This window comes from Leiobunum rupestre, chromosome 4 (assembly GCF_980474605.1).
Source record: "Leiobunum rupestre chromosome 4, qqLeiRupe1.1.hap1, whole genome shotgun sequence".
Taxonomy (NCBI): domain Eukaryota; kingdom Metazoa; phylum Arthropoda; class Arachnida; order Opiliones; family Sclerosomatidae; genus Leiobunum; species Leiobunum rupestre.
Window position 1 is genome coordinate 66,086,534 of NC_143387.1, and position 27,120 is coordinate 66,113,653.

General features: G+C 37.6%; 1 protein-coding gene across 4 annotated transcripts in view; it reads right to left on the minus strand.

The window, feature by feature from the left end:
• LOC149948791 (octopamine receptor beta-2R-like) overlaps positions 1-27,120 on the minus strand; it is a 200,252-nt gene that overhangs the window by 54,741 nt on the left and 118,391 nt on the right. For all 4 annotated transcript variants that reach the window (XM_090173926.1, XM_090173927.1, XM_090173928.1 and 1 more), the window contains exon 4: positions 26,023-26,967. In XM_090173926.1, coding sequence (XP_090030052.1) covers positions 26,331-26,967 — 637 coding nt within the window. In that variant the 3' untranslated portion in view covers positions 26,023-26,330. The remainder of the gene's footprint in view (positions 1-26,022; positions 26,968-27,120) is intronic.

The following is a 27,120-nucleotide window of genomic DNA, read 5'->3' on the forward strand; positions in this document are numbered from 1 at the left end:
GGAAGACTGTGTTAATTTTGGAGATTGGGCACTTTTCAAAATAGCTCCAGAAAAACCTTGCGGAAATCGTCGAGGTCGTAGTTGAGATCAAAGTCAAGGTTCCATTATTGGTTTGATACTTGGATTTTCATATCGGACTGGAAAAGGTAAAAACCGCGAATTTTCTAAATCATCGGTCCAAACCGAACCCCCGAAAAAAGGTAAACGCGGCATTGGCGTATTGTGTAATTGGTGCACATGGAATAATAACAGCTTATTGATTTCCGCTGATATTTCTCTACATGGGTTTTACGATCTAAAACACTATGTTGGAACAATATCTCCACCAGATGGTTTGTTTTTGAAAAGTTCTACTTTAAAAGCTTTATCAAAATGTAAATAAAACTACAGTCTTTTAACAAGCCTTCTATGCGAAAATAATTAGGGCGATTGTTGAATAAATGTTTTTATTTCCATGTTAAGCGTTTTATTTAATTTGCTAACTAAATAATAATAATCTTAAAAAATTTGCAATACCAATTTAAAAAATAATCTCGGAAAATTTTAGTAATCCATGAAATTTAACAAAAAAATCGGAATCCATAAAAAATGCGCATAATCCACTGAAATAAACCATAAATTTCTATAATCCCAGAAAAAAAATCCATAATCCCCAGTTTATAAAAAAAAATCTTACGAAATATATAATAATCTTTGTTTAATTTGTAATCCTGAAAATTTACAAATAATCAATCGAAAATAAACGTAATCTATAATCAGGTGTACACTTTTTCGACAAGTAACTACCCCCTCGATCATGTCTCAAACTTTACCGCGTGTTTAAGGACAAAACGATGTATACTAAATAACAACATATTTTCCCAAATTTAATTAGTATTGAAAGTTCCAATAATGAGGTTTTTCGTCCCGTAGTATTTTGAAAAATCAGGGGGAGCCGGCGAAGGTAATGTTGATAATACAAACGTATGGTAAAAACCAAAATTTAAATTTCTAAAACATATATAATATTGACTTTAGATTAAATATATTTAAAACTCTGATACAGCTATATGAACAGTTCGTTAACATTTACAAATAGTAGATAGAGATGTCACTTACACAAATAAAAATAACAAAACAACACCTCTTCGATGATTTTCATTATTAGACTAAAAAGAGCCCGTAAAGTATCGCCCCCTATCGTAATCTCAAAGCGAAATATTTGAATTGTATCACCCGACTAGAAGCTTTGGCGATTCTCAATTTAACAGGCGAAGAAAATTACTCTCTTTAAAAAATACTTAATTAATCTACTACAGTCTCCATTGACAAACATAAAATAGGTGTGTATCTTTTCATATTCAACTTATTTTTGTTCCATACAAAAGATGTTTGTTACAATTTAAGACTCAATTTCAAGTCGACAGACTAATATCAAAAGCCTATCACCCCTAAGTTTGAATCGAAAGGCAGTGTTGGTACAGCGCTAAATCCACCCGGTGTCGGAAAAGAGAAACGTATAACGCTTCCCGCAATGCATGATGCCAGCTGCTTTGGTAAGAGAGAGGTGCGTAGAGGGAGAAAGGGGAATGATGAAGCTTCAATATATCTCTACCAGGTGCCGATACTATCGCCTGATTTCTTCTTTGTCGCCCGTCCAGTTGTGGTACAAAGGGCGCTATGCGCGTTTCAAACATACCTCAACTTGGAATGCTTATCGCGGCAGATTTTCGTCTCGATGTGGCTGACGGTTTTTTTGACGTAACTATGTTAATTTAACAAACAACTACGTGAGAGAGGAGCGCGCGCAGAGGGGATTTTTATCTCGCAGGTGGAGCCAAAGTCGTCAGAGTGATCTTACCATACGCGATACGTCAGGATAAGCATTCCAAGTAGAGGTATAGATTCCAGGAATCAGTTATTTAGTCACCGTTCGTAAGCTTTAACCAATCGGACCTAATACTCAAAAGTTACATAGAAATAAAACAAATAAGAAACCACTTTTACTTAAAAGCACCTTATGAGAAAATAGCTCCTAAAGCCTTAAAGGAACATACACATGGTTGGAGGAGCTAAAGAAAACGGCATCTACATTAGAGCAGCCATCGCCATTAGCTTTAAATTAAAGCTCTTTCCCGTTAAAATATTTCCCGTTGAATATTTTAAGAATGGAAGCCTTCCTTCGTAAATAAAGAGCAAATAATTTGCAATATGACGGTTAGAAACCCGGATATACAATTCCTTCGAAAACAACTTCAAGATTTCAAATGAAAACTCCTAACTTGAGCCAATAAACGGACATGTGAGAAATTCCACACAATCGATTTAGAGCGGGTTATTTGCAGCTAAGCCACACCCACGCGAGGAAACACAAGAAATTGTCAACTTCCCTAAATGTTATTATTCGTGTCGTTAGGAGAAAAGGTGTTCGCGTGGGCAACTTTTCGAAGTTGATTTCTCTAACGACTTTCCACAGCGTAACGACATTTTACCGCAGGAAACTAACTGCGGGCACTAAACCGTTGTAACGTGGACTTTACCCCGTGCCCTACCTAACAAGAGAGCTTTCAATGAAGTATCCCTAGGGAGTGGAAGCTTTAACAAGACCCATAGCGGCCAAACTACTGAGAAACTTAATCGGATTAAAAAAAAGATAAGTTTAGAAATATTTTTTCCACACCTAAAATATTCCTACATAATATAAATCCTTCTTTAAAAGAACCGTTGTACATTAACTGCGCTTCCCAGTGACACTCGAGTGTATTGCAAATTAAGGGGAATACAGTGTAACCTTAAGAACGCGTGGGGCAATGCATCCACGGGTTCCCTAAGGATAATGAATATGCAATGTAAATCCTTTTTTACTCATTAAAATTTCTAAATATTTAGTACATTGCCCCTGGCAGTAGCTAGTGCTTCTCCGTGACACTTGGGTGTATTGCAAATTAAGGGAAATACAGTGTAACCGTAAAAACGCATGGGGCAATGCATCCACGGGTTCCCTAAGAATAATGAATATTCAATGTAAACTCAATAAAATCTGTAAATATATAGTACATTGCCCCTTGCAATAGCTAGAGCTTTACCGTGATATTCGGGTGTATTGTAAGTTCGGGTGAATACAGGAACGCAAGAGGAGAACCGTACAAAATACTCTGTGAAGAGGAATGAATATTCAACGTACAAAGTTACCCTAATACTACAATACACCCACGCATTACGGGAAAGCACGGGTTTCTCCAAAGGGCATCGCGGTATATATTCGTCTTTGAACTTTTTCTTCCGAAACAACTCGAAACAAAATAATATTCATAAAAAGAAATTGTATAAAATGAAGAGACAATGATATATTAAATTTTCGTTTACGCGAAACGGGACTCAATTCCGTTTTAATGATAAGATCCTTAAGAAATAAAGGAACTTTATAAGGAATAAGCTTTATATTTGGTCGTCGTCGAGGCAACTGGAGAAGAAATTACGTGGTAGAAATCTCAAGGGGATTCTCTCTCGTACAGATGGCGCAACAAGATTACGAGCCCTTTCTCTAGCGTGGTTACGGGACAACACGCATTGACGGAATCAAACTACGATAAAGGCGTTCTTTGATTCGAGAAAACTATATTCGACTTGAAACTTCCGTCGCAATTGCTATAAATAGAGTTTTAACTTGAACAGACAGAGTATGCGGCAGACACGTTTGCGAAGGTTAGAGTTCCGACTCGTACAAAATTTCAATTTCGAAGTCAATTTAATTCGAAACACACGATTAGATTTTAAAGTTACGATACACGGTTTTTTTTCAAAGATAAAACGAAACTTTCTTAAGACCGATACTAGATGGCGTGATTCCCATTGAGTGAGAACGTTTGGATAGATGGTTATAAAGGTTTATTACGGATATCAAGATTAGTGTTCGGCATTCGATTAATTTTTATCCATGAATAAAATAAGCTCGGTGATATTTAAATAATATTTATTTAAATAACCAATAGTTGAATAAAAATTGTAAAATGTTTAAATAATCGAAAGTGAATAAGCCTATTATTTAAATAAAACAAACAATTATTTAAATAAATACCACTTTTATTCAAATAAATGCTTGGTTGCGTAAAAAACATAATTAAATAGGTTAAAATGATATTATTTTTACCAACGTTATTTAAATAAATCGGAAAATTTGTGGATAATGAATAAACCATTTCGAGCACTAATCAAGATGAAATTGGAATTTGTATATTTCTAGCAAAGGATATCTGGAATTACCCTGGATATAAATGTAGTCATATATATCTTGGCTATTAACATAATATTGGACTTATTTGATATCCAAGAGTGACGTATACGTCTTCGATATTTAAACATTACCTATTGTTTGCTGTGAAGAAAATAGAGAAATCATATAAAACAAAATATGCTCGAAACGTTGGCTGATTCGCTCTGTAGAAAATGAAATTAGTCCGCTTCCGACGCGACTGAAGCCAGTGGCGATTTGCTATGTTTTTTGGGGCGTGGAAAAACTACATTTTAAAGCCCGGGGATGAAGGGCTTGCCACCACCCTCCTACGCATTGTAACCCGGCCACCTGAATTAATGGCTTCAAAAGTCGCTTGACGACTTAGGCCTAAGGTGGTGCCTTGGGTATTAGCCTAGCTGATTATTATTCCGAAGTGTAAATAAATACATTATGGATCTTAGCATTTTGAAAAACGGCCAATTTTAGTGTATATTTATATTTTATCTTATAGTTATATAGGTAAAAAGATAAATATCAAAAATTACATGTAGTTTAATGTATCGCTACATTGGAAGTCTATGGAACCATAAATTATGTATAAAGAAAGCAATTTGAAACCAGGTAATTAAGTGACATTTTAGACAACACAGAATATTAGATTTTTAATTAAGGAAGACATAAATACTTTTAACTGCCAAATTTTCAGGTTATTCAGGTCATAATTATCACATATCTGAAAATATTCAGTTAGTCAGATCAGGCTAGTGGATTTTTAAATTATATATATAGATATTTATAGAGAGAGATATATATATATATATATATATATATAGAAAAATGCAACATCAATTTAATCGGGAAATATGTAAAATCGATAACTGCAAATCATCTGAAATCGGTTCATAGCCTACCTGTCTGCCTAAATTAATTCATATAAATATTGGGTTTAATTATCAACTGATCAATATTTTCTCTTTCAAAGTAACACCGAGACGTAAGTACCTCAATTCGTAATAACATCAAAAAGATCATGGCCACCCTGTTTTTAAAGATTTCAAGATTTTACAGACAACGGCGAATTTTTCTATGTACATTCACACGATGATTTTTCCGCGTGAGCTTGAATGCAAAGTCAGTTACATAATTTCTTTCCGTTGGTGCTCTATTAGAAAATTGCGCCTTTAATTCGGGAGAGGAGTAATGCCATCTATTGATCAGATAATGCAGCTACCCGGATGTTATTAACGTCAAATGCCGACCGCTTTAGTTGTCTCAGCTAACAACAATTTCGAGTATAATGTTCTTAATATATTTAGTTGAATTATTCGCAAATTTATCATTAAATATTTCGTCATTCATTGGAGCAATATTCGGAGGTAATATTTAAAAAAAAATCAAAATAATGGCCACCCTTTTGTACGTGTTAAGGATACCAAAACGACCCAGACCACCTCACCTACATTTCAAAATTCATCGAAATTGCAGCTTGGATGAATAATAAAAGCTAACGCTCCAAGATTGCAGCCTACAAACCGAGCAGTGGCGTAACTAAGAACCCGCAGACCCCACGACCGTGGGGGGCCCATGACATTTTCACAAAATAGGGGCCCCTTTCGTTATAAGTATTGATTTTTTAAATTATTTAAAATTTTTAAATAAGTAATGAAATTATGCTTTAACTATTGGTAAAAATGTAGAAATCTGGCACATATCCCCAATATTTTCAGAGAACTTGCAAAAATGGGGTTAATAAAAAAAAATGTTTTTTATAAAGGGTCCTTTTGATATCGTGCGGGGGAGCCCAAAATTTGTCGTTACGCCACTGAAACCGGGGTAACTTAAACTTGCGATGAAACACAATTTTCGATTCGAGGTAGTAGAATGGTTTAGACGCCAAAAGCGAAAAGTCGTAAAAAAGATTCATCTAGGAAGTGCCGAGGAAAAAACGAGCATTTAGGAGAGACCCGTGAAAAGAATATCCCATCCCGCCGACTATAATCCGACCGTATAAAACCCTTCTTTAAGATGGTCCCCGTTTTAAGGCACATTCTGATTGTCCATTTGGTCAATGGATGGTCAGTAAAAGTCTTTAAAAGCAACGACGTCTTCGACGCGAAAATGTGCTCAATGAAAATCTCACTCCATTTCTGAAAAGCGCGGCCAACTTAGATCTGTTATCGCTGCGAGAACAGATCTAAGTTGGCCGTGGGGCGAGTGAGCGAGTGTTAAAAACACTCGATTTAACTCGATAATAAAACCAAAATGAGATCGTGAAACTTAGGGTCATACGTAAGGTAATTACTCGTAAGTTTGCCTGTCCACATAACAATTTCCTTGTTTCACTTCGGAACATACAATCGGTCGATCTCAAAATTAATTTTGCGCGTGAAAAACGTTGCCATGTTAGGGTATGAAAGTATATAAATTCGCCTATTAGAGGTAGTGTCACGCGCAAAAACTTAACTTCGAAATCGACGGGAAATTCTTATATTTCTCACGCTATGGAAAGTGTTACAATGGAATCAAAACCTCGTGACCACGAGGCTAGAGCTTAAGTATAAATTGTTAAATCCAGAAATGCTTGAAGAGTTTGTATTCCACTTTATCATAAGTAACATAATAACAAAAAGTATGACACTTCCTATGGTTTTCTTGTTAATTTCCCTTTTTCGACACAGACGTTTTCGCCAAGCCACGACTTGGACTTGCAACCGAACTAAGTAGCGTGTTATCGTCCTTGGTAGTATTAAACTTCGTATTAGCCATATTTAGACCCTAGGATGCTCTGTGCTCGGAACTAAATCTAGATGGCGCAATAGCTCTGAAAATCAGTTCGGTGATAGTTATTCCGAATTGTTATTATGTTACTGGTGACTTTATTAACTTCCGTTTCCCATCTATAAAGTCGATGACGCGTTTTTCGGAAGTGACGTAATTTACGTCATATCTCGTGAATTAAAAAAAAATAAATTAATGACATACTTCCTTAATTATCATAAATATCGTAACCGTACATAGTTTTAACAGACACTTAGACACTACTATATTCGGTTTCTAGGGGCTCTGGGCGAAACTTCGCCGTGACTGTTTGTTCAACTAAATCAACAACACAGGGCCTATTGACTGTGACAGCTGAGAGTTCAGGCGCAGACGGAAATAAGCCGACTTCCACTGGCGAAATTCTCTCTGCTCGTAACTTATGACAAATAATTTAACATAACGGAACTATTTCGCAGTTTATTGAAAGAGGAAAACAATTGTACGGTTGCCCTTCGCCGAATTGACTCTACGGGTAAATAAATAAGAATACTTGTCCGTTTTCGTTCACAATTTCCACTTAATTGTCTTCCCAGTCTTGGTCAATATACCAAATAGCTTTTCAACTAAAGGTTTTCTAATAAAGCACTTAGATTATTTATTTTATTGAACTTAAGCGTAGTGATCCCAATTATGTTTAATCTTTGAAATACGAGAATGTGGTCTTTGATATTTCTCAGTTCTCCAAAAATATTTAGGAAATGTCGGTCGGATTCTATACCTCAATATTTAAAGGGGAACGGCCAGGCGTTTCCAAATATCGCCTTATTTGCATATCAAAAGACCAACAAGACGGTCAATATACTTACACGTACCTTATTTTGTCTTGAAAAAATTGTTTTTGGCCTAAAAAGTTGACACGCAAAATAACGCCAAGTATTTGGGTTTCAATTTCGCCGCCATCTTAAGGTGTATCGCCAGCGCCAGCAGCACCTTAGTGAGTGATTTGCGAACTATCCTAATTTTAAAATCGCGCAATAGGAGCTTAAATAAATCATCCCAGGAAATCGCCAAGAAGTAATATTACCGAGAGCCAGGATCCACAAGATATGGTTTATATAATAACTTTTCACCTGTAAACAGAAATTCGTGTTTTTGCCAAGCCTTAATAAGTCAAAAAAAAGCTAGCTGGTTAAAAGGGAACGCTTGTTGCTGCCGCAAACGTGAAACATTTCCATTATTTTAACAAGCACTATATAAACGGTGACTTGCAGGTCCTGGCTCTCGGAAATATTACTTCTTTGCGATTTCCTGGGAGGATGATTTATTGAAGGGTCTATTAAAGCTTAGGTCTCGTATAACTGGAACGTGCAAAACTAATCTTTCGCGTCTTAAGTGCCGCGCGTTTTTATGTTGTTTATCTGTCTCATCGATTTCTCACCAGGTGTCGCGGCAGACGCGCGCTTTTCAATTTCCCGAAATTTCTTTATTGCATTAAAAATTAACCAATTAATATTTTTTACGCGGTTTTCGCCATGAATTTTAGTTTTGAACGAAATATAGGTCTATCTAACTGGTTAAAGCTTGACCGTTCCCCTTTAAATACATCCGCTGAAGACGAACGAAACGCCTCTACTCTTTAGCTTTTAATAAATAAGTCCGTCTCATGTCTTACTTATTATGCAGGGTGTTGCGTCTCTCCTTCGACCAATATTCATCAGCTTAGAGATCGAATGACTCGTGGCCGAATTCTGGCAGACTAGCAACGGCTGAGATCAAAACTGGGTTCGATCGTCGCGACGCGAGAGTGCTTATTATTCCGACACCCCAGAACCCGCTCGTACTTCCCCGCATTGCGTGGGTGTATTGTAATTTTGGAACACGCCAAATACTCCGTAATGGTATTGAATATTTGACTAGCAGAGTGCCGCGTGGAGCCCTTAGCTAGTTTAAACCTTCATTTAAATAAATAACGTAATAATCAGCCAGGCTAATACCCACGCTAGGCCCAAGTCATCTAGTGACATTTATTTGCCTTTTTAATTTATACGCTCATATTGTATTCCCGCCCGGCTCGTAATACATTCGCGTATTACGGGGAAACACGGGGTGGTCCTAGGGGCGACGAATCACCCTTTATTTTATTACGTAAGGGGGAAGCCGTTGAACGTGCCGTCTCTATAGGAATCAACTTTGGGTGGCCCTCGAAAGCTTGTTAGCCTTGTACGGGACAGTTTCTTCCGAGCAGAGACTTTGTTGTCCACACTCTCGATTTCGAAAAGCAGGCGCTACGACCTCGCGTGACTTCATCCTTTTCTTCGCGGGATGCCAGATCTACCCCTCGTTAAGAACGGATCGAGGCGCCTTGACCCTCGAAGATGAAACGGCAAGGGTGGAAAATCAAATTGAAAAATTGAGAAAAACATACAACTTTGATGTTCTATGGTTAATTTTAAAATGCGTATTATGTTTGAAACGAGTTACACGTTAAATTAAAAAATAAATTAAAAGGATAATGAAAATTTATAATAACCGAGTTTCTATCGATTTTTATCGATATTAATATTTAAGTGTAGAACAGCCTCTTGTTTAGTGCTTAAAATAATTTTGACAATTTTAAATTTAAAAGTAATTAAGTTATTACGTTTTAATTCGGACCCCCGGGGCTAAAAAAAGTTGGGCAAGCGCCCAAACTACCCTTTAGTTAGGACCTTATATCTCGTTAACTATTAATATTAGAATTATTAAAATTATTTTAAGCACTAGAGGAAGGTTCAGCCTAATAAAAAAAATATTATTCAATTATGTAATTGTTAAAACAGAAACGTTCAGCTTGAACGAAAAAGAGGCTTTTAATCTATTTCAGTTTTAAATGTGAAGATAAGCTCTCGCAGCTTTAGCGGAGGTTTGGCGTATTTTCATAGCGTGCGCCGCATTTGGCAAACAGAAGGTCTTAGGTTCGTGGCCGGTTCCGGTCCGAACGTTAATTTACATTTCTTAATTAACTTTGATAAAACTGCCAATTTCCACTTGTAAACACGTTTTACAATCATCGTGTCTGTGTGTGCGAACGCGTTACCGGGGGCAAAGTCCAATAGTCGTGAAATCGTTGTTAAAGGTTGGCAAAACCACCTTCTGACGGTGAGCGTTAACGGTTAAAGTTGCGGTTGCGTAGGGTGCGGTTTAGTAGTTTTTTTCGTTAACGCTCGCCGTCGTTTCGGTTTCGGCTCAGTTGTAATGGGAATTTGTTGCAGTGTAGTGAAGAAATGTTGAGTTTGTTTGTTATGGTGGTTGAGAGTGTTGAATTTGCATATGCGTCTTTGCTCTCCAACTTCTTCTTATTGACTTTTTGGGACGGACCGAGTACTGAAGGTTACGATAAACGTCTCAACGTCCAAATGGCAGGGTTTCCACCAATTGTTTACGGTATTCGTCTTAGTATCAATTTGCGATCGTATCAGGCGGGATTTGAACCAGAGACCTCCTGTTTGACAGGCGGACGTTCTACCACAGAACCACCGACACTTATTACGATTAATCGAAAATTAGACCCTCAGCTTTATCGGAAGCGTTTATTACAAATTAACAGAGTATTAAATTTTGGTTGTTACTAAATAGAACGAAATTTCGTGTTCCATTTAAATTATTGCATCGAAGTAATTCTAATGTAGCGTATTCTCTGTTGATTTAAAACGAAACCGCCGCCCAGGTTTCAAACCCGAGCCCTCCTGCGTGACAGGCGATTGTTCTACCGCAGAACCACCGATACATGTTACTCTTTTTTGAAAATTATAAACTCAGCTTCTCGGAAGAGTATATTAATGGTTTTTAAAGTCTACATTTTTTACGTATGAAATTTTAAAGGTGAAATCTTGTTTCGGATACGCTTTTTTGTTGTGCTTTTTAACTGATCCCGTTCTTTTTTGTCTAGTCTTTGGTATTGTTGGTTTTTTCTGTCTTATATTTGTATCTACTATTTTATAAGTTTATTTCCTTTTTCCCGCAAAATCGTCCAGTCTTAGAGGAACCTTTCAGAGCATAAGTCATGCCCAAAAGCTTATCCGGTTTCATTATAATAACGTGAAAAATGGTACTTGTGAATGGTAAGGTGTTGCGCTTCTAGATATTATATTTTCTATTGCTTGATTTCTAAATATTTGAACTAATTTATTGCTTGACTGCGTTATAATATTTTTCTATGAATTATTTTAAATTCTGAAGTCTGATTGCTTGACTGCGTTATAATATTTTTCTATGAATTATTTTGATTCTGAAGTCTGATTGCTTGACTGCGTTATTATATTTTTCTATGAGTTTTGTTTCTGAAGTCTGATTGATTGGGTTGTTATTGTGTATTTTTTATTCGTTATTACCTCTCCGAGGGGACTTTGTACTCTGGAGGGGTATTACAATCACCGTGTATGTCTGTGGGTCTGTCTGTCTGTCCTGCGAGCGCGTTCGCATTTTCCGTGCAAAGATTAATCATTGCGTACGCAGTTTCTCGAAATTTCTGCGTTCGCAGTTTCTCGACGGTGAGCGTTAACGGATTCATTTGCGGTTTGGTTTGGATGGTGTTTTTTCGCTCACCGTCGTGACGGTTTGGTGTATAACGTTTTTGTAATGTTTATGCGTAGGTTGTGAATGTTGAGTTCGTGTTATGACGGTTGTGAGTGTTGAATTTGTGTTTTGATGGTTGTGCATGTTGGGTTCGTGTTATGTCGGTTGTGGGTGTAGAGATTGTGGTGTATCTGTGTTATGATGGTTGTAGATATTGAGTATGTTGTGTTTGTACGGGCGTTTTCTCTCCAGCTTCTACTTAATGACTTTGGGACGGACCGAATGCTGAGTGTTATGCAACCTCTCAACGTCCAATGGCAGGGTTTCCACCAATTGTTCACGGTATTCGTCTTAGTATCAATTTGCGACTTAATGGCGCCGGCCGGGAATCGAACCCGGGTCTGCCTCGTGCAAGAGATTTACTCTAACCACTCAGCCACCAACGCTTGTTAAGTTACGGTGTTTTTCTAAAAAACAGCTTTGGCGAATGTCATTTACAAAGTTATAACGTTAGGTACTATAATTTATTCTACATCATTTTAAATATTTATAAATTATATTAATCTTATATTTAATGAAATATTTATAAATTATATTAATCTTATATTTAATTAAATATTTATAAATTATATTAATATTATATTGAATTAAATATCTGAGTATTTTAATTTATTTGATCGTGTTCAGGAATTGAACTCGGGGCGCATCGTTACAATGCAGATAGTTTAGGATAATAAAAAGTTAAGAAACCATTATGATAAAGCGGGTTTTTTACCTTTTAATAACGCTTAGAACAAGTTGGCAAGCCAAAATATACCTCTCCTCGGAAGAATTGTCCCTAGTGGTATTAATTTCTCGAGATAACCCTTAAAGATATATCTCCGCAATTTAGAGTTATTTGTTAAAAATATTAACCCATTTCTATCCCGCCCGGTATAAAATTTTAATTATAATTAAAATAATTGAGACGAAACGACCAATTTTAATTTATTCAGAATATCATAAGTTAAGTAGTTACAACAGTAAGTTAGACGTACTATAACAATGCACAATTGAATTAAACCCTTTTACAGAACAAGTTTATCAGTTAAATATAATACGAAGCAAATTTTAATGAAATATCTACAGAGGCTTTTTGGAATTACTCGCTTACGAAATACTTGCCGCATCTTTAACGCTCATTTTATTTCAACACTCGCCCTTGATGAAGATACCGTAGATATCTGGTAGTGGACGACTCGTTCACTTCCTGTTGACGTTGTGACGCATACCACATGAAAAAGACCAATGCCGTCCAATTTCCCATATCACATAATGACTCGCACACCCAAGAAATCGTAGATATCCAAATATCCACACCAAATGTATTTACAAGAAGCAAAAACCTTACCATCAACAAAGCACAGAGAGCCACTTGACTAACCGCCAGCTTTTAAAGCACTTAACGTTAAATTATCTCCTTTGAATTAACAGAACTATATATAGGTCGTTAAGAAAGTGGACCACCCACAGGGTCTACCCTTTAACCCTCTAATCTCGGCTGACTGCGCTAAAACAAGATTTAACCTTTAAAAAATACCAGATTAGGCCTTCATAAATTCATTAATAAAAAAAGACTTTATTACCTATTATGCTTACGATGCCTGTCTTAATTTCAGTGAATCTAAGCAGCTATCGGTGGTTCTGTGGTAGAGCGCTCGACTGCCAAGCCGAATGGTCTGGGTTCGAAACCTGGGTGGCGCATTTGTTTTTAATCAATAGAGAAACGCTAAATTAGAATTTCTTCGATGCAATAATTTCAATTTCAATTCTATTTCAATTAAACCAAAATTTCGTACTCTATTAAATACGCTTCCGATAAAGCTGAAGGTCTAATTTTCAATAAGGCGTAACAAGTGTCGGTGGTTCTGTGGTAGAACGTCCGCCTGTCAATCAGGAGGTCTCGGGTTCAAATCCCGCCCGATGCGATCGCAAATTGATACTAAGACGAATACCGTGTACAACTGGTGGAAACCCTGCCATTGAACGTTGAGAGGTAGCATTACACTCAGCACTCGGTCCGTCCCAAAGTCATTAAGAAGAAGTTGGAGAGAAAACGCCCATATAAACACAACAGACTCAACATGCACATCCATCAGAACACAAGCACAACAAATTCAACACTCACAACCTACGCATAAACATTACAAAAACCGTAATACACCAAACCGTCACGACGGTGAGCGAAAAAACACCATCCAAACCAAACCGCAAATGCATCCGTTAACGCTCACCGTCGCACGATGGTTTTGCCAACCCTTTGAGAAACTGCGTACGCAGTGATTACACTTTGCACCGAAAATGCGAACGCGTTCGCAGTCCTAACAGACAGACACACCCACAGACCCACCCACAGACCGACCCACAGACAGACACGGTCGTTGTATAACCCCTCCTAGGGGACTTTGTCCCCTCGGAGAGGTAAAAAGGATAATTATTCAAAACTCTCGCGGAAACTATATAAAAGTAATAATATAGCGCCACCGTGTGGGGAACTATCAATCAAACCGGGTAAAAAATATAATCTCTTCAATTTTTCGAACTTCAGTCAAATCTCGAGGGGTAAAAAAAAACACGAAATAAAGGTATATAAGGCCATTGCCGTCAATTTAGAAGATTTAGTCTTTCTTAGTTCTTGGCTGTCAGACGAAATACTACAGGACGGGGTCCTGGTGTCGGTCAAAAGTTATGAGGTAACTTTGCGGTTTTCATTAGCATGTTCGGTCTTCGGTCAAGAAAAGAGTTAAATTGTGTTTCGCGTTTGGAACGTGAGTGAATGGACTTAAGTGTATGAACAGTGCGTGCTTAAGACTGAAAGTGTTAAAGTAATTGTGAACTTACTCAAGTCAGCTGTAAGATAAAATTGATTATTATTTTTTTGAATTGGAATAACCTAATTATACCCTTGAAATTGTCAACTCAACCTGTGAGGCTAATTAAGTAGATTGGAAGTAATTGGTAGCGAACAGCTTTCAGCTGTTAATTAAGACGGAGTTTTTAGTTAGGTAGTTTGAATTTAGTTAAAATTACTCAGTATAATTTATGATATATATTTAAGTGTAAGTGTGTTTTGGTTTATGTTTCAATCACGATGAACTAAGACAAATCTAGTCTTAGACACTTAAGTGCCAGTTCTGTACAATTACGTAGAAGGGATATATATTGTTGGGCTATTGATGAAAGTTAAATCAAGAACGTTTCATAGACTGTTCTGAATAAAAATAAACATTTATAATTTTGTATAATTCCGGTTGCCATTTTATTTTCTAATCACTCGCCCACAACATTACAGTTCTGGCAATCCCAAATCAAATAAATTTTCGATATAACGGTGACGGGAAATTATTCTCGTAAATTTATCGCGCGGCCTTAGGGAATATTCTTTTAACAAAATTTCGATAAACTATCGTTTAATTAAAATCAGCCCTATTCCGTTAAAATTATAAACCAAAAAGCGAACGGTTGTTATAATACCCTCTGTAGATATTTCTTTCATTAAAATTTCCTTCGTATTATATTCAACTGATAAACTTGTACTGAACAAAGGGTTTAATTCAATTGTGCATTGTTATAGTACGTCTAGCTCATTGTTGTAACTACTTCACTTATGATATTCTGAATAAATTAAAATTGGTAGTTTCGTCTCAATTATTTTAATTATAATCAAAATTTTATACCGGGCTGGATAGAACTGGGATAAATTTTTTAACAAATAACTCTAAATTGCGGATATATATATTTAAGGGTTATCTCGAGAAATTAATAACACTAGGGACAATTCTTCCGAGGAGAGGTATATTTTGGCTTGCCAACTTGTTAAAGTCTGGTATCGAAAGAATGATTGTAAAGACATTAAAAGTTCGAGACTAAATTTACATTTAGAAAATAAAAAAATCAACAAATTCCCGATTTTTGAAATAAATTCCAAATAAGAAATATCGAATGTTTTTACATATTTATTGCACCTTTTTCATACCTTCATAAGTGAAATTTCAGTATCAGATTATATGGTCATTACCACCACCACGACCACCCTATAACCCCTATTAACCCGGCCATCTTATATAAAGGCAATAAAAGTCACTAGATGAGTTGGGCCTAAGCTAGTGCCTTAGATATCAACCTAAATGAATAATATTATTAGATTTGAAACAAAAATACAAATTTTTCCCAAATATAGATTTTTAGTCTCGTTTGATTTATGAAAATGGCCTTATTCAAATCCTAAATTCGTAAATTATTTCAATGGCGTTTCAGCAGAACTACTCGTTTTTCTTATCCGAAAAAGCAGAGGAGCTAATGTCTCTTTTCAAACAGGATTTAACCGCAATGCGCGCTTCTCTACTTTGATGTAGGCTACGGAAATAAATATGAAAATTCTTGGAAATACACCACAAATAGTATTTGTCGAAGGAATCGATCCTTTCACGGGGGTAATGCCATTTTTAAAACCCAAAGTCTTAATATTATCCCAAAACCACGAAAAATACATAATTTCTGATTTACAAGATTATTTTGTTCCCGCCAAAATGTTTAAACTGGCGCCATCTAGTATTAGCATAAGTGTATAATATTGTAACATAAGTGTGACACTTCATATTCTTCACATGCAAACGTTTTACTGAGAGCTATTCGCAAGACTGCATTACGGGCTTCGTCGACATTTTGCGACCGCTTGCTAACGCGTCACACGAAGCCTTTGACAGTGCCTCGTTAGGGGGAGATTTTCTTCTTGTGATGAAATTATAGAACAATATTATAGACTTATGGTATTAGTAAAAGCATCAAAATCGAACCTCTAATGGCTACGATCTAAATGTTTGTGCCTCTTTAAAGTAATTTGTGAATGGAGTTCCTCTTTTTTTCGTCTAGGAAAGTGAAACGCTAAAACACATATTTCGCGGAAAATTTCGGAGTCGAACGTTTCCTGTCGCGCTGAAAATAAAAGGCTAGTCGGACAAGGTGGAAAATATCCTTCCGGATACAAGATATCCGGGAAAATGGGACCTCTATGCCCATAAACAACTACGACGGCAATCAAATCCGTAAGTGAATTAGGAGGGTGATTAAGACCGCGAGGAAGAAGTTGGCGAAGTTTCTTAATTCCCTTGTTTCGCTCGTCAGCGGGGATCGGCAGCCCATCCGCCGGCGTTTTGTTCAGGACGAGGCTAGATAAGGTAACCCCATTTACTGGTAAACATGTTATTAGCTCTCGCTATATCCTAATTGAATTTCTAAGTTAAGGGCGAGGACCGTCCGCGAAAGACGACGAATCGGAACCAAAAAGCTTCATTCGCCTTCGACAGTCCGGCCCAGTAACTTAATTTAGACCCTTTTTGTCAACGATATCGGCTTGATTAGTTCTAAAACCACGATAAATTTAGTAGAGACTATATATACCGGTTTTATACGAGTGTTAAATTAGTAATTCCCTTTAGTCATTATAGGAAAACAGCCCGACAAATATAACGAATAAAATCGAGATAACTTTGTTTAAACTTTAATGGCTGGGTTTCAATGAAATTTGATTAGTAATTCCCTTTAGGCAGACTGCCCAACGAAATCAAATAAATAGAATCGAGATAACGCGACTTAATTAAACTGGGTGATAAAATACGCGAATAGGTAGAATAGTCTATAATAAGGTGGTGCCTTGGGTATTAGCCTAGCTGATTATTATTATTATATTAAATATGAAGAAATTAAAAAACTTACAAATAGCTCGTACCAATAGGTCTTCGAGCAAACATAAAGACGCGAATTTCGGATCAAATAGATCTTCGAGTACAAAACTAAGTAAAACTAAATAAAATACCCATAAATTCAAATGATAGACTGGTTTCGTCCTATTTGGGACTCATAAGTACCGGGTGGGAAATCTGATTAAACCGAGGCTTAGAACTGGGCAAGATTCACTGCCTTTCATTTGCTTTCTAATACGTGGGTTGACAACGCAAACTTTACCTAGACGAGCAGATGTTCGATTATCTACATGGCGCGGGAAAAATATTATTTTGAATGCTATAAAGCGATAAACGATTTTTCAAGACGATTGTATATTACATTTAAGTTCATATAAACGGGAAGAATTGTCAGTGGAATATTTCTTATATCATTTGGTAGGTTAATTAACGTTTAATTATCGCCAGCTTTACATTAATTTCAATGGGGGCGGGTAAAAACATTTAACCAAGTTACGCGTGAGCTCGCCCATAGAGGCGCTGCGCGTCAATCGCTCGTACTCCATTACACCGAAAAGATATACTAAGCCTAAACATAAAAAAATTCAAAACGCGTTCAAATTTGTTGAGGGTTTAGCTTTTTTGTCACTTCTCATTATGGACTATTCTATCTATTCGTGTATTTTATCATTCTTTGCAATGCAGTCCATACCCGTGGTTCTTATTAACTTAACATTTCCTATTTGTTATTCTCCACCATTCTCCTCCTATTCGGCTTTCCGTTGCTACGCAACGCGTTTTGAAATTTTTAATATTTAGGCTTAGCTTCTCTTTTCGGTGTAATAGGCATTGTCGGTTTCAAACGAAAATGACACGCAGCGCCTCTCGTGGCAAGCTCGCGCATAACTTGGTTAAAAGTTTTTTCCCGCCCCATTGAAATTAATGTAAAGTTGGCGATAATTAAACGTTAATTAACCTACCAATTGATATAAGAAATATTCCACTAACAATTTTTCCCGTTTATATGAAATTAAATGTAGTATAAAATCGTCTTCAAAAATCGTTTATCGCTTTATAACATTCAAAAATAATATTTTAAAGCGTCATGTAGATAATCGAATAGCTGCTCGTCTAGGTAAAGTTTGCGTTGTCAAAGCGCGTATTAGAAAGCAAAATGAGACTTTAGAAAGTAGGTTGTAATTCGGAACGATATTAATACTTTTCTCGAATTTTGTCATCAGTGAATTATAAATATGACTTGAAATAAGTTTCCAGGTTTATTTAAAAGCTAGTTTCATAACTTTTCATCCATTGGTTCGTTCACAATGTATCTTTAAAGCTAGGAATATAATACTGCGTACCTGGAACAGAAATTTGTATTCCCCCATCACGGACTCGCTGTTTTAGCTTCGGCAACGTGAGAGCTATACAATTTCGGACATACGAGCGTAGCGCCATCGTATAAATAGGCGGAATTTTTTGTCTCTATAAATTTGGCCTACTTTTCATTCTATTCACAAGGATTTTTTGTACAAGTTGAAACACGAATATTCTACGAAACTAATTTCGGAGATGTTTATTTAATTTGAAGACAAAATAAATAAATCTTTAACACGATTTTAAAACCGGCACGCATTTCTAACCAAGTCCCAACGAACACGCGGACGAAATTTTGACTACGGTGTCCGCTAGGTGTCTCTAGTATCTAATGTCCGAATTCCCCACATTGCCAGGCCTATGAATCCGATATTCCCCCTCCAGTATTTCCATCCTCCTAGTTTAAAGGACAACGCAAGTGGTCATGCAGGGGGGGAACTATGTTTTCTTCAACAAGCCGTAAGTAGGTTTTCCAAGGATGATTTTATACAGCGCGAAAGCCTTATTCTCCTTGGTGTAGCCACGTGGCGCAATTTCGCTCTCATTCGCGAATTTTTCGATTTTCTTCGCTGAGTTAGCTCGCAATAAACGAACCCAGGAATTTAGGCCTAGCTTAATTTATTTATTATGGAGAAAAGAACTGGGTTAGTTTCCGAGAGTTGGACTTTGATATTTTCGATTTAACAATGTTTTGGGAAAAAATTATTTGTGAATTGAATATTTTTAATAATGGAAGTTGAAACATTAGGCCTTGGACGCGGTAAATCTCTGCCGCTAGCCTCACATTGGATTAAGAAAATTCAACACCACACACACTCGTATATCCCGTCTCCCTTAACAATTTCCCTATCATTATACCCCGACAGAATATATTTGTCGGTAAGCATGGAGACTTCACTTTCCTCGGCCATTTTCGCGACTAAAGAATGCATGGATTTCGCGTAAAAACCGCGAGAGGCGCATTTATACAAAATAAATTCGGCAAATATGGTTCTGCTTTTTTTACAGAGGGAAAGGCTATGGCAGATAGCGCATGCGCAGTCGTTCTTTTTATCTATAAGATAATTTACCCCCCTGCATGGTCACTTGCGTTGCCCTTTAAAGTAGGTGAAAATTGTAACGCGGTGAATCTAGCCCAGTCTTAAGCCTCGGTTTAATCTAGCGCGTATTTTGAAACGGAAAACCCGATTACTATCGTTAAATGATGGCGAACGCTTATTGTAATACGAAACAAAGAACGAAATACGTGGGATTTTTGTCGTTAAATGGACTTTGAAAATATTTTAGGGAATCTACGTATAGAAAAGGTTAGGCTCTTTTGGTAGGCAATCGTATATTGAACGTTATGGAAACAGTGAACGAAGACAGCTCAGTAGCTCAAGGGCAATGCATACGAGAGACGTCGGTGACTAAAATAGTCTACGATATAACAATTAATGTAAGTAATTTAATTTTAATTGACATAATTTCTATAAAATATTACTCTAGGTTGTACAAGATAGAAGTATTTAAATTCAACGGGAATCACCGCTCTCCCCCTAGATTTAAATAATTTATTATGGAAAAATGTTAATCAAATATTTTTTCGAAAAGCGATTTGTTAATTTACTTTTAATCATCGCTACATTTACATTAGCGTCAACGGGATAAATTGCTCGCCCCTAGAGGCGCTGCAGGTCAATCGATCGTACTATTCCCGCGCGGTACTGATGAGTTCCAAATAGGACGAAACCAGTCTATCGTTGGAATTTATGGGTATTTTATTTAGTTTCATTTAATTTTTTACTTTATGTTTGCTATAAGACCTATTGGTACGAGTTATTTGTAAGTATTTTAATTTCTTAAAATTTGTGTAGTTTTTAGCTTTTTTGTCTCTTTTAATTATGAACTATTCTACCTATTCGCGTATTTTATCACTCTATGCAATGCAGACTATAAATAGGTGGTTCTTATTAACTTAATTAAACTCGGTACGCAACAGGGAATGAAATCTTTTGAACTAAGCGAATTCTGAGAAGGAGTATCTTCGTAACGTACTTTTGACGGGTTGTTACAGAATAGTTATACAAATTCTTAATAGGGACTTGGCAGCATGACGTCACGCCGTATCTTTGGCTATGGCCGCCTTGCTGGTATGCTTTTTTTTTTCAATTCGAAAAAGCATTGGTGACGTATTATCTACGTCATGCTGCCAAGTCCCTATTCCATTGAGTTGGGAATAATATAACTAGAGTTACCTACGCGTCTTAGGAAATCGCGGTTTCGAGGGACCAATTTCTAACTGACAATTATCTTTATGCAGCGCCATCTCTTTATATTATTACGGCAGCTTCCACGTGGTCTGGGCTTTGATAAAGTACTTAAAAGAGCTGTTACATGAAGGTAAATTAATTAATTTAGTAGAGGTAACGGGTAAAATTATTCCGAGTTCACATGACCATATATAGTAGAAAGCGCCACCTACATATGAAAAACATTTCCCCGATTTGAGCAGATTTGGACATCTATTTATCGAGGGGTTAGAAATTGCTACAAATCCCGTACACACAAGATAAAAATGATTTAAGTTGTTTTAAAATCAATTTGAAAATGCAGAAATCTGGTCAGAAATAAGTTCCAAAATCTCAAAATTAGCCTTAAAACAGAAATCAACACGAAAATCGTGCTCTGATATCACAGAATCAATTTCTGATTTCAAAATTTGTAGAACCCATCGCTATTTATACTCAATGCCTAACTCAGAAAATAAATACTAGATTAGCTGACGACAGGCAAATCTATACGTATCGAAGGTTTAATACTTTTTCGTCACCCCACAAAAGGGGTTTAAAATAAACTACCATCAGCTGCTACCATCCATATTTGATAAGTGACACTAGTTATGCTATAAGAAAAATAATCGCGAAAAAATAAAAAAAATTATCAAATATTTTAATATTACGAAACTCGATTTCTTTAGCTTTTTAATTAAAGACTTTTTTAATATTCGTCTTTAAACTTTACAAGAGGTGATTCTAGCGATTTTGGCAAAAACACCCGCGAGTACGAACTGTAGAGTGGGTGTCTCGCGTGAAGTAGACCGTGTCTTCGGTGTGTATATCTCTATTTAAAAACATCGCGTGGTAATAATTACAGCGGTTTTTTTCGCGCGAGAGAGCCAATCTCATCTATCACCTAAATATGTCAACCATAGCGCCAAAACGAACGTCTTTTCTACACGTTTTCCGTCAAGTTGATTCTTAAAGAAGGAAGTTAAAGCTTTGACGCACCTATCTTCTATAACGGTACATTGGACGACTACGCTCAGCTTACATTTCTTCGGCAATGGCTGCGAATAATAATGGCCATAGAGAAATTAAGCCCTTAAAATAAAACGTGAAGGAGAACGCGAAGAGTAGACGGTGACTACTTTATGTAGAACTGCGAAATATCTTTAATTTAACATTTTTGCCAGTAGAATTATCAGAAGTGTGGCGTAGATGGCGCTAGTTTGAAACAAGTATAAGACGTGTTAGCAAACGATTTATAGATTTAGACTATACATGATGAGTGCTAACCAATCATTGAAAAAACATTCGACTAGTGAAATATAACTGATTTGGGTACATTTGTTCGAATTTCATTCGTCCGAACGGTGGTACAAATGTCCGAATGATCATTTGTCCGAATGCCGGAAAACAGGATCGTATGTCCGAAAACGTATTTCATTTGCCCGAAAAATTTATCACAACTTTTGTTGGTGATTTAGTCGTTCAATTTATGTTACCTTTACTGGCGAATTTCGTTTGTTCGAATAATCGTTTGTCCGTTTTTTCGAACATTAGGAATTGGTTGGTTTTTTTAAATATTGTTAATATAAGAAAATAGTAACATTAACGTGAACCTAACCTAACCTAACCTAACCTAACATATCCACAACATTCAACGCAATTTCCACAAAAAAACAGCAATAAGAAATACTAATTTGGCGACAGAATTCGGACAAGTGATGCTACCGATTCGGACGAATGAAACAAACAAGTTGTCCAATTCGAACAATTGAAGCATTTGTTATTTCGGCGGTTCGGATGAATGAAATTCGAACATTTGTTCCACCGTTCGGACGATTGAAATTCGAACAAATGTACCTACCCCATAACTGTGCTACACGCTTCTGTTTAATTTTAAATTCAAATGTGGATAATATTTTAATATTAAATTTAAATTTATTTCTTAAAGGGAATATAATCTCAAGTATTTGGTGTGGAACACCAACGTTTGCAGCTCTGGCGGCACTTGCCTTGGTCTTTTAAAATGTTAGGCGCCACTGTACAGGGAAATTTGAAAAATTGAAAGATTGCTTTGCAGGTTATATTCCCTTTAAAATCAAATAGTATATTTGGGAGCTCTTTCGTAATTTAAAATGGATTTGTTAATACACTAAATAATTCATTCATTCAAAGTCGTGAAAGAAATTTAATTTTGTTGAAGGATTAATACGAAATCGAAGTGGAAGAATTTCGTTCTATGCACCTGACTTTATTGATCAATGGCAGAATATTTGGCGAGTCACGTTCCCCAAGACCGAAGTTTCCAATGGTAAATATTGACAAGTTTAATGAAATCTTTTTGGGGTTATGTGCGCTGATAAATTATTGGGGTGTTAAAGGTTGTTATACCACCGAGCATTCAGTCAAATTCTCGAAAAGCGCCTTTTTTAATTTAAAAATCTCGACCCCGAATACAATTAACCGCGCGTTTCAGCGCGTCATGGCTCTAAGCTCGTCTTTTAATACTGGCGACGAATTTAAAACTTCCGAAACTCACGTCTGAAAAGTTTGACCTCGAAACGACGTGATGGTAGTGGCAACTCCCCGATAGCGGCTAAGTCAATTTAAAAGGGCCTGGAAATAGTCCCTAAAGACTCGAAAATGGGGCTCCTTCTGAAAAGAGTATTAATTTTTCCTCTTTAGAAAGCGACCGAGAGAGAAATATTAATATCAGGGAGCAGACCGCGAATCGAGGACCAGAGAGAATCTGCATTTTGGACGAATTCCAAGGCTGCGCTCAACTTCGGAATGAAAATTAATGTCGGAGACGAATTTTCCAAAACTCTAAAACAAACGCTTATCCCCGTTGTACGCGGGACTGTTTTTAATAATCGTCGCCATTGCCGCCACCGAGGACGCAATCCCGGCTGGCCCGAAAAACGGATCGAAAACCGGAGATTCCCCCCGGAGAAGAAAAGTCTAATGTTCCGAGTCAGGAATTCGCCCGTGATGGAAAACGGATCTTCTGATTTTTTTTTCATTACTTTCAGCTGATAGTGACGTCACTTAAGAAAACGGTGGGCAAATGGTAGTAACTTAACCCGGTGACGTCAGAGTAGGGAGAGCGGACGTACCCGCATTATCACGGAAAATAGACCTCGGGAGCTTTTCATTTATCCCAAACGATCCTCGGCGGCATCCCGAACATAAAGACATCAATCACTAGCGCCGAAAATAAGTCCCGCAGGGGACCCGACAGAGGACCCAGCCCTAACCGGGGTACCACCCACTCGCTTCGTCTACATCTTGGCAGCGTTATTAAGGGCGGACACCGCCTCAGCCCCCCACATAGTCTCGGGCCGAAAGATACCGTCCTGTACGGTATATAAATTATTATACGAGGGAGAAGTCCCGCGCGGGGGTATAAAAGGATTCGATGCCTGAAAGCCACCAATCTGGCGTCAAACGCGTCTCCTTGACTTCGCTCCGATAGGTCGAAAAGCCAGGGAAGCCGGCGTTCGGGAGTGGCGGTCGAACGGCGAAAGGAAAGTGTAACTTGCCGGTGTAAAAATTAGTTGACAACCGCAGCTATTGACCCGATTTTATTTCGAAAAATCTAGAGCCTAGAGTGTATACGCGCGTGTGTGCTGGAGCGAAGACGGGCCCAGCCAAAGAGAAGGAATATAAAAGAGACGCAAAGGGAAAAAATCAATTTGGCGGAGGCTTAGAAGGTTCACGCCGAGATACGAGAGTTAGGAAGGCAGGGAGCGGCAGGGAGCGAGCTGAATGATCCGTATAAAGGGGAGAGAAAGGATAAAACGAGGGATATTCCTGAAAAGAGCCCTGGCCCTGTCTTTGGCGGGATAGCTGGAAAAATGAAGATAGGGACATCTTTAAAGGGGGCGGGTTCCTCCCCCGGATTTCTCCGGATATTTAAATCGGAGGAGACGGAGCGAAAGACAGCTTTCGCCCTCCCCCTGGCGCCGTTAATTGTATGGCCCACTCGCGTCAACAATTTTTGAAGAATTTATAATAGCCTGCCTCTATGACAGCCGGCCTCCCAACCCGCTTTCAAAAGAGACTAAATATATATATTCCTTTAACAATGACTAACTACGATTATAAGCCGGGTTTCGAAGCGGCTACTTTTAAAGTTGTCTTCAAATTACTTTAAAGAGCCGCCCTAAACAACAATAGACTCGGGTTTCCGCGTTTGGACAAATTATAATATTTTGATTTAGAATATAACTTAAGTATAAAATCGGCGGACTGGTTGCGTAATATGGAGCAAATTAAAAGCTCGAGTTTCCTTATAATTCCAATTTTCAAGGTTCCGAAATTAAACGGAGAAAAATTAATTTATATTTTCTTATATGGTAAGACGATGATATCATTTTTCACTGTCAAGGGATAAAGTTACCGAATCTGTTTCAATTGCGTTGAAATACCTATGTTTTAAGGAACCAATTAGATACCGGCATATTTCATTGCATTTTAAGTGGAGGACCCAAGTTAATGGTCTAAACATAGTCATTATTATAAATAATAATAATAATATAATAATAATCATTATAAATAAATTCATTTTCGGTAACTGGATGATTATTTACGATAACAGAACGAAAACCTGATTTAATCCTTAGCTTCATTGCTCAATTATTAATTAGAAAAGTTCCCTGGATTATCTCTAGAGATGGCGGTAGTGTAATTATATAATTTCATCTGTTATGACAGGAAATTGCATGAGGTTGAATATCTAGTATATTCAGGGTTATTCAACTTTTAGGAGGTTATTTACGACGTACTACCGGTAATAGTATTTTCCACAATAAGGAATGGGATTTTTTGATTATTTGTCAAAAGCACCCTCTATTGCCAAATATTAAAATAATTTAATAAAATATATTGGTTTTTATAACTTACTAAATGAATATTTTGTAATCAGCCTAGAAGGCGCTCCCGTGTAATACCAATAAAAGAGGGGGAATTTGGTGAAAGCTAGTCTAACATATGTGCACCATTCGAAAACTACCGTAATCCAATATCCTAAAGTTAAATAACCCTGGTATATTCTTACCAACGTTAGCAGTGGTATCGGCTTATTGGTTTACGGCTTAAATGGATTTGGACAAAGAAAGGTGGTACTTACGATTCGTGTGATAATGTCTTCTACGAAATGGTGACGCACCTCCGATCGAAAAACAAACAAAATCCAGAGAGAGGCGCGAAGATTATTTTCCAACAAAAAACAAATCCGTTGTTTAGACACAAAGTTGCTGATTGAGTGACGAATGTTGTCGTACGAGAGAGACACAGGCAGAGAGCGACCTCTCGCGGTTAGACACCATAATGACTATTTTACTCGCGTATATTTAGAGGGCGTACGAAGCGGCGGCGGCGGCGTAATTCAGAAAGTAAGTAACGAACGAGAATCCGGAAGTGAGGAGACAAAACACTTCACAAGTCGTCCTTGAACTGTTTCTTGTTGACCATGCCGATCTCCTGGCTATGGTTGATCACGGTGGTCCTCGCGGCGGCCGAGCTGTGGTTCATCGCGTTGCTATTCTCCCGTGGCGCTTCTTGCAGACACGCCAAATGTCCGACGCAACGACAGAAGACGTTCCTCAGGGTCTCCTTGAAGGCCTCCCGGAACTCCTTGTTAAAATACGCGTAGATCACCGGGTTGAGGGAAGAGTTAAAGTAGCCGATCCAAAAGAGGATCTCGACCACCACGTCCGGGCAGTAACACGCCTCGCCACACATGGTGATCGAGACGTACCACAGGAAGAAGGGCAGCCAGCACAGGATGAAGGCGCCCATGATGATGCCCAGCGTCTTGGCCGCCTTGTGCTCCCGTTTCATCTTGCTGATGCTCCGTTTGGTCGGGGTCGAGTGACCACTCTCTGGGTCGTCGTTATTCGAACCCCGGTGACCACCCGCCGCGTGCCCGTGGGAACCGTTCTTTAAGTGATTTTGGACCGCCATGCCCGGACCCATCTGCGTCTTGAAGAGCCACTTCTCCTGCCGGGTCGCTTCTTGGTATATTTTCCAATAAGTAAACAGCATGATGACGCACGGTATCCAAAATGATACGCTAAAATGCATCATCAAATATTAAAATTACATTAGAAGGTCTAGATCATCCACAAACGATGCAAGATCTTTGCATTAACGGGTCAGCACACATCCGGTTATTTGGCGCACTTTGTTCAGCTAATACCTAAGGCACGACCTTAGGCCTAAGTCA